At 37.9% G+C, this 20,238-nt stretch overlaps 1 protein-coding gene across 1 annotated transcript; it reads right to left on the bottom strand.

Annotated features, from left to right (window-relative positions):
• Window positions 1-1,492: 1,492 nt before the first annotated feature.
• LOC117292691 (ubiquitin carboxyl-terminal hydrolase 36-like) lies at window positions 1,493-20,012 on the bottom strand. The gene is made up of 16 exons (XM_033774830.1): window positions 19,881-20,012; window positions 17,946-18,243; window positions 17,397-17,621; window positions 16,608-16,724; window positions 15,895-15,997; window positions 14,869-14,936; window positions 13,628-13,698; window positions 12,487-12,569; window positions 12,163-12,240; window positions 11,011-11,104; window positions 10,477-10,701; window positions 6,258-8,883; window positions 4,412-4,594; window positions 2,949-3,055; window positions 2,379-2,483; window positions 1,493-1,810 (listed from the first exon to the last, which is right to left on the bottom strand). Exons 2-16 carry the CDS (start codon window positions 18,226-18,228, stop codon window positions 1,757-1,759), a joined length of 4,422 nt encoding a protein of 1,473 aa, XP_033630721.1. The 5' UTR covers window positions 18,229-18,243; window positions 19,881-20,012; the 3' UTR covers window positions 1,493-1,756.
• Between the last annotated feature and the right edge of the window lie 226 nt (window positions 20,013-20,238).

The raw sequence follows: 20,238 nt of genomic DNA on the forward strand, positions 1-20,238 counted from the left end.
TGGCTTCTGCCTTGCAGGAAGACCGCCAACCAAGGGCTAGAAAGATAGCCCAGTTGGTAGAATGCACGTTCAGGAGACCATTGGTTCAAATCTGGCTCTACTCAATTTTTCTTTGTTCAACCCAAAAATATTAAATCTTGAACCCAGTCAGTTTATCTTTTTAATACTGTGACCTCTGATGCGATAAATACTTTTTTTTTTAAACATACAAAATAAGTGATTTATAACAAATCTACAATTACCCTTGGAAATGATTAACCTGTGGCTTTAGTGACATCATGTACAAGATTATCATTTCCAACATTTCTATACACGTGATGTTTGATTTGGGATAAAATTTAAGCTTCCATAATTACCTCATAATTTGTAAAAAATTTCCACAATTATTTTATGTTGATTAAAAAAAGAATGGCTTCTCTGCCCATCTTCGTCATAACTGCATTTTCCCAAATGCGAGAAATAAAATAATCTTGAATAAAATGCTTCATAATGTTAAAATAAGTGCAAAAAGCAACATTTGCTGAAAAAGAACCAAACTACAAGCTTTGCTTGACATCTCCTTCAGGCAAACAAAAATATGAATAACTTGTCAAGTTATATTTTGAATAGTTAATAAATAAGGAAGTGAAATAATTTGATATTGCCAACTGTACATTATACAATATTAGCTATACAGGCAGTGTATTCAATGTGAAGGGTTTTGCCATTATAAGATCTTGTGCAACATGAATTAATCAATCACATGTTCATCGTTCTGAGACGAGGCTTGATTGCTGGGGAGTGATCTTCAGTCAATCAAAGAATAGACATTGTGGAAATCCTAAGCACATAGCTGTTTTTGCTTGTTAAGTCAAACTTGGACGAGCGTCACACGCAGCGACTGATGCCACACTCACCATGTTGGTGGTCAATAGGCTTACGTGTAAACGCCGCGCTGCCTAAAAATGCGCACTTCACTGAATAACACACGTCGACATTGACCACCAAAATGGCGCATCCAAGAATATTCTGATGATGACGTCAGGTGAAATGGGTCAATAATGTCAAGTCAAAGTTTATTTTTGGATGTTAAATCACAAAATAATTTTTCGAGGACAGCCCAAAGAAACAACCTTAAGTTGATGTTCTAATAATTTGAGTTTATAACACACAAGTTTTAGATCCATGAGATGACCTGGGCCCAGTTTCATGGCTCTGCTTTTCGCCAAGTTCTGCGCTTACGATCACTATTCTCGCCTTATTTCTGCTTTGTAAGCAAAGAATGCCTAGTAACAGGATGTATGCATGCGCAATGCATACAAGAGCAATGAAGAGGAAGTTGATTTGTATTTGGCCCTAGACATGAGGGGAACACTTTGGCAAAATTATGTGTGTTTTTTTAGTGTTTTGTTTTCATATGATATTCCCGACAAGTGAACTCGGCAAACTCCCACAAGCGGATATACACACCCAGCTGGCAACAACCAATCTCTCTCACACAAACATTAACGTCTATGATTATGAATTGCACAAAATCAACAAATATTGTGATTCAGTAACTAGACGACAATACTTATTCTGGTGATAATGATATCAATGGTTAGCTTGGAGATTCAAACCCACAACCTTGTGATTGCAAGTCCAGCAGTCTAACCACTTGACCATGTTAATGCAGTGTTAAAAAAAAAAAGGGACAAATCAGCTCAATATTATAATATACTTGTACAAATTTATACATATATGTATATATATATCAAACATTCAATGGTGAACTTTGTCATCGAGGGCGCTCTCCATAGGATTGACTGAGCCTGTTGTAACCATGGTGATCCTGCAACAACAAAAATCATATGTAGATTTACTAGTAAATGATATTTGTTTGTAATTGATGGGATATATTAAGTGGCATAACTAAGAGGGGCATGGGCTGCATTTACCCCCCCCCAAGTTATGTCCGTCCCACCCCACCCCCATATGGACTTCTTAGATTTAAAACTTACCAGAGTAAAGTGTTGGAATTTTACACGCTTTAAAGTGATAGGTTCTAAGTTTTAAAAATTAATTTTCCATTTAGACACATTTTATTTTTACAATCACTTCAGATAATCTTTCAAAAATAGTGAATGGCAGCACTGAAAAGGGGCAATACAGTTTTAAATTGCCCAGAGTGCCCACCCCCAAGAAAAAATGGTGCACCCCATTTCCCCTTCATAATTAACCCTAGTTTTAATAAAACAAAAATTTTATGAAAACTGCAGCGTCAAAACAAAACTTTCCGATTACTAAAAGTAAACAAATGAAAAACCCAAACTTCTTACCTAATGCTTTGAGGTGAAAAATACCCGAATCTAAAACATAATTGTTTTCTTAAAAATGAGAAAGGGGGCTTGCTATCCTACCTTTTCAAATCTGTTTCTTGATGTCTGTATAGATTGAAACGGATTATTCCGACCACCAAACAACTTCTGTTTGCCTTCTTCAAGATACTTCTTCACTTTCTTGATCTGGAATTAGGGAGAGGGAAATAAAGGAGATTTACAATGTAGGAACCTTCTGCACGGGTGAAATATTCGCATTTCTGGTTTATCCGAAAATCTTTAACAATAATGGCGCTCTAGAAAGATATATATATATATACATGTATAACAGTAATAATACTTGCCAACAATATGTATATGAATATATTGTTTAGGCCTATGAGAAAGGATCTGCCAGGGTAAAAATGTCAGGATATTAAACAATACTTCCACTAATACAATAGGTCTTTTTTTGGTAAGCAGTTTGCAACAGCTAATTTCTATTTTTTTCACAAGTATAAGTATTACTCAAAAATAACCCTCAACAAAAATCAACACAAAAATTAAGAGGCAACACCGAGCTTGAAATCACAACAACAAAATTATTTAATAATTAAAACACAAGCAATGCAAACAAATATGCAGACAAAAAGAAGCACATTTTGTGCCTACCTTTCCTCTATCAAAGTCTTCTTCATACGGATCTCGCTGTCTGTTCTGCCTCGACTCAGAATCAACCTCGTCATCAAGAGCGCTACGACCTCCATCCCAAGAAAGGACTAGAGAAACAAGTGATATCAAAGTCTATTAAACCATCTGGGGGGTTTTTAATGGCGGGGTGGGGGCAAGTAAAAATTCCTCAAGATAAACACCACTTAAAAAAATAAAAATAACAGTAACAAAACAGTAAATAAATAAACCATAAACCATAAATAAAACCATAAACAGTAGCTTAGTAAAACGCAAACATCTACCATAAGGTACTCAAGCTGATAGAAAACTATTATCTGTTGTGGTCAGGCATAGGCCTGGGTGACTAGCGAAATTCTTAACTTTAACGCTAGTCAGGACTATTTTTAAAATGGAAACAAACTTGTTAAGCCACGTCAAAACTTTATTATTTATTATTATTCAGTACATATATTTCAATGCTGTCATACAAAACAATAATACAATAATGTACATTTATGTTGAAATTAAACAAGCAATATAGTATGAGGTATGATTGGGTACACAATACTTCAAAAATAAGCAGCAATTTAAAGAAAACATTAAGGTGTAAGGTTAAGCGAAATGCTTTTGTGCCCTAACCTATTGACAGACAGACATGATACAACCAAGGAACACAAACAAAGATAAAGACAAGGGACAACACGGACAGACGAATACATATAGGTGTACTAGGCCTAGCAACAACACAAAAGCGAGTCATCATTAAGTTGACTCGTACTATTACCTTCATACCACATTTTTACAATAATAACACAATATCAATTTTATTAAAGGAAGTGGACACTATTGGTAATTGTCAAAGACTAGCCTTCACAGTTGGTGTATCTCAACATTTGCATAAAATAACAAACCTGTGAAAATTTGAGCTCAATCGGTCATCGAAGTTGCGAGATAATAATGAAAGAAAAATAACCCTGTCACATTAAGTTGTGTGCGTTTAGATGGTTGAAATCAAATTCGAGGAAAATTACTTCTTTCTCGAAAACTATGGCACTTCAGAGGGAGCCGTTTCTCACAATGTTTTATACCATCAACCTCTCCCCATTACTCGTCACCAAGAAAGGTTTTATGCCAATAATTATTTTGAGTAATTACCAATAGTGTCCACTGCCTTTAATTAGGGTGAATAAGAAAATGCAGAGCTGCCAGCATTTGCATCCTGCAATCAGGGAGATTTTGTCTAACAATCAGGAAAATATTTAGAATTAAATTCAACATTAACAGAAACAAAAAGTTTCAATCATCAGGGAGATTCTCAAATTTGTTAGTCATAATGTGGACAAAATCAGGAACTTTCTGCAGAATCAGGGAGAATTGGCGGCTGTGATGTTGCCAAAATGCTGAGAAACAACATAAAAAGAGATTCAGAAAGAATCATCTACTTTCCAAAAATGGTATCTTACCTGATGGGCCAAAGGCTTTGAGCGATGACTTGTTAAGTTCTTCAGCAACGCTGGAGGACGAGTAAGTGCCGTCCCAAGAAGTATGCGTCTTGGAAGATTTACCGACTGTTTCGTCATCACCTCCTTCTTTATCCCGTTTCTTATGACTGTCTTTAATGTGGTGGTCCCATTGCTGTACAGGAACTACATGGGGAAACATAACAAGTCATTAAGGGATTGGGAAGTCTCCTGTACTCCGAAAACCTACCCAGCAAGTGAAACCTTGTCATGCAATGCATAAAAATACCATATATTTCAGTAAACAAAAACAAACAGAACGTGTTCTTCAGGCAGTAGTATGTTTGCTGAATACCACCATTTGAATAGCTCATTTAAGTGGGCGCCGCAATCAGAGGCAATAACATGTCTCACTTGGGTTATTATTATTATGTATTCTGGTAATGAAACCAAGCCTTAAAGGCAGTTGACACTATTGGTAATTACTCAAAATAATTATTAGCACGAAACCTTATATGGTAACGAATAATGGGAAGAGGTTGGTACTATAAAACATTGTGCGAAACGGCTCCCTCTGAAGTGGAGTAATTTTCGAGAAAGAAGTAATTTTCCACGAATTTGATTTCGAGACCTCAAGTTTAGAACTTGAGGTCTCGAAATCAACCATCTAAACGCACACAACTTCGTGTGACAAGGGTGTTTTTTTCTTTCATTATTATCTCGCAACTTTGATGACCAATTGAGCTCAAATTTGCACAGGTTTGTTATTTCATGCATATGTTGAGATACACCAAGTGAGAAGACTGGTCTTTGACAATTACCAATAGTGTCCACTGTCTTTAAGACATCTGTTAACAAGGATGCTTGCTATGTAAACCTGAAACACTAGGTGAACCCATACTCTTCCAAGATAAGCATTCTGGGTTTCTTTTACACACACTACCAATTCTAGTACATGGGACCTACGGCTTAAGGTCCCATGCGAAAGGCATATCAATTATCGTAAAGTATCTTGCTAAAGGACACAAGTGCCAGAAGAAGAACTCAAACCCACACTCTGCTGTTCAGTAAACACAAGAGCTTAAGTCTGGAGCTATTAACAGCTTGGCCACCACATGCCACAAATGTAGATTCTAAAAGTAATGGTTAGCAATTCAGTTGAGTATAAAATACACACATCAAAATTTACCCCCCAAAAAAAAACACTTATATGATTTAAAATTAATTTTAAAATCATAAAGATTTTGAAATTGAAACATTTCTTGTAAATTAAGTATTTTACGAATTGAAAAAATCAAGTCTCAACAAAAAATGCTTATTGATATTCAAGTGCTGACTTCTCAATTTGCAAATAATTTACAAAACACTTTTTGACTAAACATCCATCATTAAAGGCACTGGACACTCTTTGTAATTACTTGAAATAAATGTTAGCATACAAACTTACTTGGTAACGAGTAATGGAGAGCTGTTGATAGTATAAAACATTGTGAGAAACAGCTCCATCTGAAGTAACATAGTTTTTGAGAAAGAAGTAAATTTCTCACTAAAATATTTGAATTGAATAAGAGACCTCAGCTGAGTTCTCAAATTTAAGGCACTGAAATTCCATTCGCAACTTTGACGACCAATTGAGTTCAAATTTTCATAGGTTTGTTATTGTATGCATACATGTATGTTGAGATACACCAAGTGAGAAAACTGGTCTTTGGCAATTACCAAAGGTGACCAGTGCCTTTAAAAAGTATGATAAAGTAAAATATTTGTCAATTCATAAAACACTTTTTGACTACATCCATCAAGTAAAATATTTGTTTCCACATGTTTATTCCGTCTTCAGATTGCTTACCGTCTTGTCTTGATTTCTGAGAGGTAACTCTACTGCTCCGATCCTCTTCATCATCTGATGAGCTATGCTTCTTCTTTTTCTTCTTTCTCTTCTCTGGTTTACTCTCCTCATCATTATGATCTTTAAGTGATCTCCTCTCGCTCTCCTCATCCCGGTGTTTCCGTTTCTTCTTTTTCTCCTTTGGGGGGCTTGGATCATCTTCACCTCGCAGTTGTTCCCCCTTGTATGGTTTCTTGGAAGTTGAATGATTATCTGAACTATGGCTGTGCCTATCTGACTTGTCAATTTTATAACTGTGTTTTTCTCGGTTTGAGGTCAGATGGTCGTCTCTGTCGATCCGTCTGACCTTAGTGGAATAATCCGAGCTGCTACGATCATCTGAACTATGTCTCTTCCGTGACTCTTTGTGGTGCTTAGAATATTTGTGAGATGCGTCACCGTTGTGAGGTATATCACGACTTGAGTTTGGCGTTTGATGATGATCCTCATGGATGTTGTGGTCGTTGTGTTTTGATAAGTCTTTCTTGTGTTTCTGACTTGCACGACGTTCATGGTGGCGTTTTAACTTCTTTTCCAGAGCGCGTCGCATCAGAGAATGCTTGTCTTTGCGTTTTGTTTCTGTGTGTGGCGTTGAATGTTTGTGCTTCATCTCTTCACTGTCTCTCTTTTTGGAAGTCTTATATTTGTCGTGATAGTCTCTGTCTGAATCGTGATTACTCGCTTTAGAATTGCTTAAAAGTGGTTCTTTATCACTGTCTTGATGCGGTTCAATCACACGTTCAACCCATTCCTCGACCAGTTCTTCTTGTTCATACTCTCTTTTCTCCTTATTTTTCTTCTTCTTCTTTTTCTTCTTCTTATGTTTTTGCAACGCCACATCATTCTCCCTGTTTTCCTCAATATCCCTGACCTTTGACCTTTCACTTTGGGCCTGACCTTTACATTCATCGACCTTGGATGAACTCTCAGGTTCCTCGGGACTCCCTGGATGAGATCGATCCTTCTTACGTTTCTTCTTCTTCTTTGGCAACAGGTTTTCCTCTAATTCTTCCTTAGTATCTTTCTTGAATGTCTGCTCGTTTGATAACTTTGGGTAAACCGTATCCTGCTGGCCATCATCTTTAAGATTTGATCGCTCCAAAACTTTCTGATGTTTGACGTCTTTGTGAGTACTTGATTTATTCTCATTTTTTATGGAAACACTTTCTGATTTGATGGATACCTCTTGTTTATCCCCAGAAACAATTTTCTTTTGTTTTTCATGGACTTTTGTCCGATCTGGGCTTTCGTCTTTCACATCGTCGAAAACAAGAGCAATCTTTGGTCCGATCAACTTAGTTCTTTGTTCCTCTGAGTCTTGAAGTTTTTCAGAATTCTTAAGTGGAGGAGCTGGAGAGATATTCCACCCAAACACAGCCGCTTCCTTCTTCATATCTTGAGGCGTCTGAGGAGCATCTCTCTTCTCTAAGATATTCCACTCGCTAGTTGAGTTTGTTGACACGTTGCTATGGAGACTACAGTCCGAGGCAGGTGAAGGAGATATCTGTGAGTCTGAATCCGCCGCTCTCCAGTGTGACGTTGATTTGATACGCTGTGCCTGACCGTTTGTTGTTATAGTCAACTTCAATGGGGAATCTGGCTTACGAATTGACGTAAGGTTTGTACTATTAGCAAGTCCGGCTTTCTTGAGAAGATTTGGCGAGAGTTGAAGATTGTCCAAAGATAAACTCTTGGCGGCTGCTGGTGGTTTCATAGGCGTGGCATCAACAGGGTTCTCTTTACTGTCATTAGAGATACAAACATCTCCCTTAGGAGCTTCCTCAGACTTGACTTGAGGTTTTTTATTGGAGTTTTTACTTTGATTTGAAGCATCCCTGCCTTGTGACATTGAAAACTGGGCAACAACGTTATCGTAGTCCATCTCGGAGTCACCAGAGGAAGAGTTTGAATCTTCCGCAGTGTAAGGGACAAGTCCAGAGGAGGCAGGCTGCTTCTTACAGACACCATTCATCTTGGAAGCATCTTGAGGTAACCTTGCCTTGGGTTTGACAAGTCCCTGCATGTGTTTGAGTGAGTCTTTGCTTTGTGTCGTTGAGGAGGCTATCGTTGGAGGAGAAGTCTGGTTTTGGGGAGGTGAGAAGGTCTTTGTCGCTGCAGTCTGTTCAGGATGGATCTGTGGTGTAGCATCACCACCACCAGTTACTACTGGGGTGTTTACCGATGCAGCAGTCGCTGTGGTGGCATTAGTTTCCTGTTTCTTAACCAGCAGTGGTTGCTGCTGCGGCTGCTGTTGGGGTGGAGGTTGTGAATTTGCAGTAACCACATTTGCACTTTTGTTCCGGAATTGAAAAGATAGTTTGTTGCGTTGAGCTGGAAGTGGGGTCAGCTTGTGCTTTGCTTCCTGTTGTTGTTGCTGTTGTTGTTGATGACTTCGATTGAACTTCAATGGTCTGTTGTCTTTACCCTCAGAAATCATTGTGGGTTTGAATACAGGGCTCTTCTGGTGTAGAGTGTTTGCCACTGGCCTGGATACAGGGGTTCCAAGGGGTCCATTGAAGAGGGACTGAGGTTTACTGATTGTTGTTGCTGGCTTGGAGCGGTTGTTCTGGACAACGTCTCGTTTGGGCTGAGGAGTAAAAAAGACAGCAAGAATTTTAGTTACAGGTTTTCATGTCCACTAGTAGGACGAAGTATCATCCTTCTGGTTATCTCTACAAACTCAAATCAATCAATGTTTATGCATGTAATTTATGATGTACTTTTATGTGTGTAGATTTAGAGATTTTATTAACTAACCTGATCTCTGTAAATTATGGTCAAAATGTCTTCAGAAATGGTTCAGGAAAGCTTTTTGAAAGTACAATTATTGATGTGATTTTTCGACTAATAATTGCCCTTTTACATATTTTTTCACTTGACTGTGTTGGTGGTAATATTTATATTTATTGATTTATTATTTTTAATCTGAACACTTCTAAATATTATACACATAATGAATGTTTATGAGTGCAATGGTGCGAATATGTTCATGAGTTGAAAGATGGAATGTTCCATTCAACGAGGCGGAGCCGAGTTGAATGGAACATTCCAGCTTTCAACGAATGAACATATTCGCACCATTGCACGAATGAAAAACATTCATTATTTGTTTTATATAACATCCAAGTAGAACTTTGTCATTTTGATTGAAAGAAACAACTTTCAAAACAAACAATTTCAACTGTAGAAGCCGAATGCTAGTAATTTTACTATGCCTTCTTGCAGTAACACCTGCTGCGTTACCAAAGACACGCGCACGCAGTGATGTTTTTACTCAGCTTTTTCGTTCCATCCGAAAAGTACCATTGCACGCTGGCAGCGTGCCAGCGTGCAATGGTACTTTTCGGATGGAACGAAAAAGCACGGCGAGTGACTCAGCGTGCAATGGTACTTTTATTTGCTATCACGTGACGGACAATCCTCCAATCAAATGGCAAGGATCTGCTTGGGTGTTATATAAAGCTTCTTATGCGGTATGGCCGCAATAGCACTCCACACTAATGACGTGCAGGGTTGTAGCTAGACCAAATTTAGTGGTGGGCAACCAGGTTTCCTAACTGTTTGTGTCATGGGGCCATGCAATAAGTTGAATGGCCTTTGGATTGTGTTCTTTCTCACTCCTTATCATTAGCTGTGTCTCAGACCAATGCAAAATGGACAATATTTAAAATCTGTGCTGGGCAGCGTAATGTATTTTGCTAGGAGTGCTGGGCAAAAATTGAGAGTCCTGGGCAGGCCCGCCCAGCACCGCCTACCGTGGCTACAACACTGATGACGTGACTTTTGCTCAAAATACCAGACAGATGTTACAATGAGACCACAGCACCAATAAAACTTTGACATGTACGTGTGCCTATAAATGTTATCAAAATTTGAACCGCTTGTCTGAGATTCAGGTACTTGGCTTCGATTTTTAGCACTAGTGTGGAGAAGCTGTCAGCTGCTATGGTCAGATATAAATGAACCATTTCAAATCCAAACTAAAAAACAAAAGTAGTGTTATATTAATTGTCGTCTTACCCCTATACATCGATATGTGTTAGCACTGTATACTCAGTACTTTCCCGAGCTCTGTACTATTTCACAGAACTCAGGCATTTCTGATATAGAGTGCTAATCAATGAAAATGGGTAAAACCAAAATTAACATTCTTTATCCCGATGCAAATCTGAAAACCTACCTCTCCGCCATTCATAGGCGACTTGAAGCTACTCTTACGAATATAGAACAATAGATAGGCGTTCTGGTTAAGAACCCTCTGTAGGCTGACTTGACTGACAAATGCATCGTTCATACAGTACCAACTCTGATTGGCTGCCTTGACGAAACAGTAGTAATGACCTGAGTTACACGAAGCGCCCTCGTGCTTCAGAACGGCATAGAGCTCGTACATAATCGCTGGACCCTAGAGGAAGAGAGTAGAATTGAATAAGAACACAATTGATTTGATATTTCTTTACCCCTTTTAGAGCCCTTGGTCAGGTTCAATGCCGTTATATTGAATATCCTAAAAACTAAGGAATGAGTTGAAAAATCTCTGTACACAAATGTGCAGACATTGTATTTGAAATGTAACGTCATGAAACAATTTTAAACTTTGACAAAAATAGCACTTTATGGGTATCAAATATAGAGATATTTTAACATGAGGCTAGACTTGTAGTATTTTTTTCAATCTTTTTGAAAATGAGAGGATCACAAAACTGAATCTTACCTTAGGGTCACTCATGTATGGTCTTAGGTTGAGATGATCAGAATAATTCAGTTCTTTGTTGATTTTCCCCGTGCTAAATCGGTTGAAGTCAAATCTAAAACATAAAGAAAGACAAAATCACGTTTATTGTTAGACAAATCTACCACTGGGAGACTTTTGGGGACACTAGGGTGGCAGCAGACTTACTACGTAAATCCATTGTTCTTTGAAATGTGCGCAAGCTCAGAACTATGTACACAACGACAATTAACCTGGTTGATTTACTGCCCCCTAGAGTCAAAAATTCTCAAATTGATGTTGCGAGATTGAACAAATGTGAAAATTCCATTAACCATAGTTTACAATTCAGGAGGTTTACAAACTCTGGGCATCACCAGAAATACAAAACTACAGGTTGTGGACATTGTGGACATAGTGGACTACTTGTGGACATACACGTAGTGGACTACTTGTGGACATACATGTAGTGGACTACTTGTGGACATTGTGTACATAGTGGACTACTTGTGGACATACATGTAGTGGACTACTTGTGGACATTGTGTACATAGTGGACTACTTGTGGATATTGTGGACATAGTGGACTACTCGTGGATATTGTGGACATAGTGGACATTGTGGACTACCTCTTTTTCACTTTGGTGACTGTTTTACTACTTTTGAGAAAACTGGACACTATTGGTAATTGTTAGAGACCAGTGTTCTCACTTGATGTATTCCAACATATGCATAAAATAAAAAACCTGTGAAAAGTTTGACTTAATTGGTTGACACAGTTTCAAGAAAGAAAGAACACCCCACATGTACTTGTTGCACAAATTTGTGTGCTTTCAGATTTATAATAAAAGGCTTCATCAGGCCTGAAGTCTTTATATTTTTTAGTGAGAAATTACCTCTTTCTCTAAAACTATGTTACTTCGGTGGGAGCCGTTTCTCACAATGTTTTATACTATTAGCACCTTTCATTGCTTGTTGTTTTACATCAACAATTATTTTGAGTAATTATCATTCGTATCCAGTGACTTTAAGGAGGTTCTGAGAAAATCCTGAAGCCAGGAAAAGTGCTGAGAAATCACGAGCCTAAATGTCGCTAAGGAATATTAAAACAATCATTCTATCAAAAGAGCTTGTTTTCACAATAGTTTGACTCACCTCTTTAGACAAAGTGTAAGTACATGTGGCGCTCGTTGAACCGTGAACCTTTTCTGAGCCTGCACCTTTCGATTACACCTGTAATAAAATAACATGAATTTTGTTTTCTTCTTCTATTTGCTCAATTGCAGAAAAAATTGTGTTTTTTATAAGAGTTCTAACCACATCACATTGCGTGGTCATGCGAAGAATTCGGCAGTAAGCAGAGCTATGAAATTGGGCCCACGTACTCCTATGCTCCAGACTGTTGTTTCCCTTCCAGCCTCATTATGGTCAAGTTGATTTGAATGGAAGAGTAAACAAGATGGCTGCATTTTGACTTACTTCTTGCACTGATAGAGATTCTCTCCATCCAGCATCTCCGGTCTTATCAATCTCTCCAATGCTTTGGTTACCGTTGGTGCTTGCTGTGAATCAACAACATGGAGAATTAGTTCCGATGAAAAAAATGCAGACATGGTAAGAAGTAGGAACATTTTATTGAGTGAAAGGCTGGCCTACATGAACACACATTATAGGCTATAACAGACTGTGCAGGTTATTTTATAAAAATTGTGAACATTTTTTTTCTGAGGGCCAAACCAATTGGGAAACTAGACTTAACGTAGGAAGAATGTCATGCCTGAAAACAGCTTTTACACCACTGGAGTGTTTTCTTCTAGTGGCCCCTTACATTGTTTTTTGGTGCTTTTGCATTAAAGTCAGTGGACACTATTGGTAATTGTCAAAGAGTAGCCTTCACAGTTGGTGTATCTCAACATATGCATAAAATAACAAACCTGTGAAAATTTGAGCTCAATCGGTCATCGAACTTGCGAGATAATAATGAAAGAAGAAAACACCCTTGTCACACGAAGTTGTGTGCGTTTAGATGGTTGATTTCGAAACCTCAAATTCTAAACTTGAGGTCTCAAAATCTAATTCATTGAAAACCACTTCTTTCTCGAAAACTATGGCACTTCAGAGGGAGCTGTTTCTCACAATGTTTTATACCAACAACCTCTCCCCATTACTCGTCACCAAGAAAGGTTTTATGCTAATAATTATTTTGAGTAATTACAATAGTGTCCACTGTCTTTAACAAATAAATACATTTAAAAAATCCAGTTAACAACCCCGTTGAATGGTTTCAAGTGGTTGGTCAACTCAATGGAAAATGTTATCAAGAGAAAGTTAAATAAATGTTTTGTTGAATCAGTGCAAAAATAGTGCATTTCAATTTCAATACAGCATCATTTTTGAACACAAAAAAAGTACAGTATCACAGCAAATACTATCCTTATGTGTGAATCCCAGCTACGCTACTTACAAATGCAAGTATTGTAAGAACTATTTAAGGAAATACATTGTTGTACAGCATCTATAAGTTGTAACGCTGAAAAAATGCCTAGCAAATTTGACGTTTTTGAACTCAAATAAATACTGAACAATTCAATACACATCAGTGATGTAAAAACAACAATACCTTAATATCCAGTCCGATGTCTAAGAATGGCTCGTACGTATCCGACTTGTTTTGACAAACTGAACAAATCACTGCAAGAAAATCAAAGCATATATTTTATCAGAATAAATCATTTCAAAACGATCACTTTGAAAAATATTTTACAGGTTTGAAAGGTTGGTGGCATGTCACGACCAATTGGTCAAGTGAGCTGGACTCAAAATGTGGTGTTTCTGATCAGAACTTCGAGAAGAGGAACAACAATGTTACCAAGATATAACAAAACAATTGTTGCACGCTGTGAATGGGGTCCATGGGTTTTGTACACCCGAGGGGGGAAATGGCACCCGAGGCGAAGCCAAGGGTGCCATTTGCCACCGAGGCAAATGCAACAATTGTATAATGTACATACATATAAGGCATTTGAGCAGTGAATTAGGTTGGGTAAAGATAAGGTTTGATACACTTCTTGAATTTGCATAAAGAGTCAGATACTCTGATTGAGGTGGTGGGTGTATTCCAGGTGTATGGAGCAAAGGCAAGTATTGTCAGATGCTGAGCGAAGACTTGAGCGGCCAGAAGATATAAGATATTTAAACTCTTTAAGAGACCATAGCAGCTGCAAGCGGCTTGTACCAAAATAACCACTGACAAGCGCAAGTTTTACCTACATCAGACAAATTTAACGATTTCCCATGTACTCTTGGAAAGAACAATTCTCAAAGGAACACGTTGCCTTGGATCGGTCGAGTTGGTCTTTGAAAAGCGTTTGTAACCGTTTTTTATAAAATGCATATGGTTAGACAGATGTTGTAAAAGTAGAATACAATGATTCACACAACCATGCCTCGAAGTTGCACGGTTTTCCTTTTACCTCGTCGACTAACACGGTCGGCCATTTATGGAAGTCAAATTTTTGACTCCCATAAATGGCCGACTGTGTTAGTTTGCACAGTAAAAGGAAAACCACGCAATTTCGAGGCAAACTTGTGTGGATCATTGTATTCTACTTTTAACATTTTAAAACATCTTTCCAACCATATGCATTTTATAAAAAAGGGTTACAAACGCTTTTTATAGACCAACTCGTCCGATCAACACCACGTATTTCAGTTTTGTACTAATTCTCCTGAAAATAACAGGACAACAGTTAAGAAATATTAGGCATGTTGGGCCGTATGGTGATGATTTTACAGAAATGAATGAACTCTAAAATGACTAAATGGTTTAAGTTTTGAAAGATGTCTACTGTATCGCCTTACCTCGACTTCTGTAGTATCCACTGAATATTTGATATACAAGACTTGTCTCTTTACTATACTTATCAAGTCTGTGGGAAAATAATTAAAACCAAGTGTTATTTTTTAATACGAATGTCAACTTTGCAATATGAATACAGGCTTTGCAATAACATCCAAGACATTTTACTAACTGGTGAATCCTTTTTTCTTTTATAAATATTACACAATTTCTTTCATGAAAATCGCATGAAAACACACATTTGTTTAACTATATTACTTATATTTCACTACACAACCAATAACAGGATGGTGAATAGGACACAAAAACAAATGCTCAGTTTTACATGTGGGAGGAAAACCCCCAGGCATAATACAGTTCCATGTCCCCTGGTCATTGCCTTGGGGCCTTTCTCAAAGCTCGGCTTGGCCTCCAGCTCAGGCTTAGGCTCCGCGCGCTGTGTACGCAGCTTGCATTGTAACCTGCATTTTGGAGCAGCGCGTATTGCATGGATATCAGCACGCGGAGCCTGAGCCGGAGCAGAGCTTTGAGAAAGGCCCCAGGTGCTCTTGAAATGCTCCAGTAGAAATTTACATTTTCCTCATAGTGTGGCCTTTACCAAGGAGAAAATGCCTTGGGCTCTTGCCCTTTCAAAAGTGCAACATACAGGCCTGAACTCCAATGGGGGAAACCCACGCATTCAGGCGGGGACTGAAAACCCAATCCACATAGTGCCCCCTGGCAGGATTCAAACCCCCTCTGGAGGTGGAAGGCGTGGAAAGAAACCATTACGCCAAACAGATATGAAACAGTAGGCAGGGAGTGGTGATCGTACAGGTAGAATTCGGCAGTAAGTAGAGCCATGAAATTTGACCCAGCTAGGAACTCAAAACCCAATGCACGAAGTAGCCCTGGTGAGATTGGAACTGGGGTCTAGAGGTGAAGGGCGTGGAGCGCAAACCACTCCGCCAACTTGACCGCCAATAAATACCCATCTCTTTCCACGATCAACGATAGTAGATCTCATTTTCATTACTAGGTCTACTCACTTGTCAAAACCGTTGACACAAGTTTTCTGCATGGCCTCTATGAGTAATCGTAGAAACTCATGTGCATCTTCCTGTCTGCCGATATGCATGTGCTTGGCAAAATCTACGATGGCGGAAAAAAAAAATGTGTCAATAAATTGCCTTGGGTAATAATAAAACAGAGCTGCCAACATTTTGCAATCAGGGAAATTTAGTACAACAATCAGTGAGATATTCAGAATTAAATTCAACATTATGGGGAAACAGTTTCCATACTCAGAAAACGGAAAGACTGATTTATTTTCAGGGAACTTTCTGCCGAATCACGGAGAGTTGGGAGCTCTGATAATAATACAAAACTTCATAAAACGCCTTTTACAAAGGTCTTTTTTTTTAAAGCGCTGTACAAAATGACAAAAAGTAAATAGTTTGTTAAAATTTAGAATAAAAGTAATAGAGTTTTTAAGATGACTTTGAAGGGTGCACGAGATGCTTGAGGGATGTGAAAAGGTAGTCTGTTCTATAATGTTGGTGCACTAACTGTGAAAGCTTGTTGGCTATATCGTTGTTTAAGTGCGGGGTGCAAGCACAACTGGGAAGTATAAAAAGAACGTGAATTGTGGAAGCTGTGGGCTTTATTAGAAATAATTTTCTGAAGATAAGTAGGAGCTAGACCATTTTTGACTTTACAGAATGTTTAGTGAGTTAGATTATGTAGTTGGAGTGGTACTTACATTTGAGTTTGTGGAGGATAACCATTGGTCGTATAGCCTGTCCGTTTTGCTGGTGGATGAATGCACGATGGACGTGGTTACAAAGCTCACACATTATGCAAAATCCCAGCTCTCGACCTGTCAAATATAAACAAAATATCAAGGTTTAAAAGGATGACACTACCAGGCACGAAACATCACAGAGAAATGTCATTGTGCTGGTCTTGGCATTGACTACCCCCCTCTCCCAAGCCAAACATGTTCTTATAGATTTTAGTTAGGGAACAAAAGAGTTGTGACCAGATTTTATACCATCAACCTCTCCCCATTACTCGTCACCAAGTAAGGTTTTATGCTAGTAATTATTTTTAGTAATTAGCAATAGTGTCCACTGCCTTGAAGCACGAAGTAGCTCCTCCCACAATTTTTGCAGTTGGGGGATTAAGTTTCAAACTAACACATGCAAGTTTCAAACTTGCATAAGACAAACCATGCAACATACCAACTTTTGGGCAATGTAACTTGCATACTGTGAGCAATCATCTTGTAGCGCCCTCTTTTGACACAAGTTTTTTAGGCTGATCGTGTTATATTGCTCGTTTAAACAAGGCCAAGTAATCTCCTTTTGACCAATCAGAATGGATACAAACTGTCTAAGGTATTCATGAATAAACAAAACCCTGAATTAACTTGTGTCTTTTTCCAAATGAAATTTTCCCTGCCAATTTAATGACAACTTACAGATATACTACATTTTTTGGGGGGAAGATTAACGCTAAATAAGATAAGCTTGGTGACATTCTTGCTTACACTCTGTTTTGTGTTGATGACTGAGGAGGTAGTTGGCTAAAGGTGGAGTATACGTCAGGCACTGTAGTGTTGCATTCAGGAAGCATGTGTTGCCCATATTAATAAGGCCCGGCCCAACACGCTGGGACCGCTGCCACGCAAGGACAATCTTATCAGGTGGGTACAGGACTTTCTTAGGGGCTGGGATGCCATCTTGCTTCACTTCCACCTGCCCGTTCATTTGACCTGGGAAAACAAATATTGAAAATATATCAAATCAAGAGGACTGAGTAAGTAAGGTTTGCAGTGACAAATGTTGGTGGAATGTTTTTCATCGTAATCCCCAACAAGGTTTTCTAAAAATTGTTACAGTGTTCTGTTTTTGTTCCTTGAAAGTGTTTTGACATTTGCTCCTTTAACATATGGGCTCATAGTTCTGAGTAGATTTGGTAGGAACAGTTAAACAGTTAACCTACCCGAGTAATATGCATGTGATTTGTTAGCACAAAACTTGGGAAAGTACTGTTGCTAACACACATCGATAAAAGGGTAATTAAAATTAAAACTCACTATGATTATTGCTAGTCAGTTGCTTAGTGTCCTCGCCTCCAGTACAGCTGGGATTCAGTGCCACATACTTCACTCTGAGATTCTGCAACTGGAATGAAACGTCCTGCTCAGCTGGTCGGAAATCTATGCTCTTGAGGAGGACTTGCTTAGAGGAGGCGACAATATGTTGGTCTAGGTTAGCGACATCAGATTGTGTGTCTTCCCTTGTCTCCTTCTCACTGGTGGCTGCTGGCGTCGTAGACTTCAACAGGTCTCTTTTAAGGGTTTGATCAATCGTCATCATTTAGTTAAAGAGGGACTGTGGAAAAATACATAGATTATTTTTGTTTAATTCAGGATACAATAAAAATTAACTTTTACATACCTAAATTAGGTTTGTATACATGTAGTAAGGGTAGAACTTGTTCTTTTATAACCTGACTAACAGGTTTAAGGTCATACATGTAATACAGCATGTAATTTTCGACTAGCTATTAAAGCCTTTTCATTCCCTCTCCAGGGATGAAGGTCACTGCTGACAAAATAGTCTCAACTTTGATCACAATCTTTGGAGGTGTTGAAACCCACAAGACCACAGGGTTTGTTTATTGTAGTTGTTCTGTATAGCCCTATCAATGTTTTATGGACAAACTTGTTTTTCAAGACCCGAATTGAAATGACAAACAATAAAATAACTGTTTTAACTTCAACAATTCAACTTCAACTTGATTTTAATTAAAGGGAAGGTACACATATGGTAATTACTCAAAACAAATATTAGCTTAAAAACTGACTTGGTAACGAGCATTGGGGAGCTGTTGATAGTATAAAACATTGTGGGAAACGACTCTCTCAGATTTAACATAGTTTTGGAGAAAGTTTATTTCTCACTAAAATATTAAAAGACTTCTAGCGTGAAAGAAGTCTTTTATTTTTAACTAAAAGCACATAAATTCGTCCAACAGGGGTGTTTTTTCTTTCATCATTTTCTCAGCAAGTTCGATGACCAATTGAGCCCAAATTTTCACAGGCTTGTTATTTTATATGGTTATAATGGGTTAAACCAAGTGAGAACACTGGCCTTTTTCCGCCTCCCACTCTGCCATCCAAGACTCCAAGTGTAAAATTATTTTATTATTTGATCCCTGCTTTTTAGTTCACTCTACTAGATTCAGTCTTACAAAAACATACACTGAGACTATGCCATGCTGCTGAGACACACACACTGACACAGGGGTTGAAAACAGCGGTCGCACTAAATACCGAAAACTCACGACCCCACACGACAACAATTTTTAAATGCACTTTAACAGGACATTTGAACGCAATTCAACTGTTAAATATGTGCAAAATGGCAGATATTACCATTCCTTACTAAATTCGGGGGTAAAAAACACCTTTTTTACAGTTAAAAATACAATTATTCAACAGTTTGTAAGTGATTTGGGTGCATATGACTCTTGCACATATATTTAACGGTTGACTTATGTTCAACTGTTCTGTTAAAGTGCATTAAAAAATTGTTGTCGTGAGTTGTCGTGAGGGTCGTGAGTTGTCGGTATTTAGTGCGACCCGAAAACAGAGATTTTGAATTAAACTCAAATTAAGCTGAGTGAGTATGTCATTCATTCATAATCATTGCGATTAAATTGGCTACACAACAAAAAATATTCAATATATTGTCACTGAAATGGCTGGTATTTCAACCATGTTTGCAGCAACAAGCTAAGTCTACAATCAAAAAATTTAAAATTAATTAGTCAGGCCATGGTCAGGCGAAAGGATTGGTGGCGTTGTGGTCCTCGCCTGGGACTCGTAACTCGCGGACTTTTTCAGCCCCCATTCATTGACGAAAACAACTGTCCGGAAATTGGACACTTCATTATCAGTTCAGTTTACGACATTCACAAAATACAACAATATAAAGTGAGAAGAATATGATTTATGATGACTTACCTTATTTAATCTTTAAATGAAACCATCGGGCGTGCTCATTCATCAAACTGCACGCAACGAAATAGGTAAGTGTACTTTGAATTATGGAAAAAACCTCGATTCAGAAACATACACGAGGAAAGACATAGCACATCCGGGCAAGTTGATTAAGTCACAACAAGTTTAAATATTTTTTATTAAAATATATTTTTATATTAGAACATACATTATTATTATTTGTAAATTGTTGTAATTATATCTGTTATATTTTTGTATTTTATAAAGTCTTAAATATTTAGATAATTATTATTTTATAGATGTTGGTTTAAAACGTTGCGACAGAGGATATTATTTCCAAACTCTCAAATAAAGATGGCTG

The sequence above is a fragment of the Asterias rubens genome, chromosome 7 (assembly GCF_902459465.1).
Source record: "Asterias rubens chromosome 7, eAstRub1.3, whole genome shotgun sequence".
Lineage (NCBI taxonomy): Eukaryota > Metazoa > Echinodermata > Asteroidea > Forcipulatida > Asteriidae > Asterias > Asterias rubens.

Bases quoted from the DNA above. Each gene is read 5' to 3' on its own strand.
- LOC117292691 (XM_033774830.1), bottom strand. From the start codon at position 18,228: ATGATGACGATTGATCAAACCCTTAAAAGAGACCTGTTGAAGTCTACG. The intron at 13,699-14,868 runs GTAAGGCGATAC...ATTTTCTTGCAG, and splicing joins TGGATACTACAGAAGTCGAG to TGATTTGTTCAGTTTGTCAA. The intron at 12,241-12,486 runs GTAAGTCAAAAT...ATTTTATTACAG, and splicing joins AATCTCTATCAGTGCAAGAA to GTGTAATCGAAAGGTGCAGG.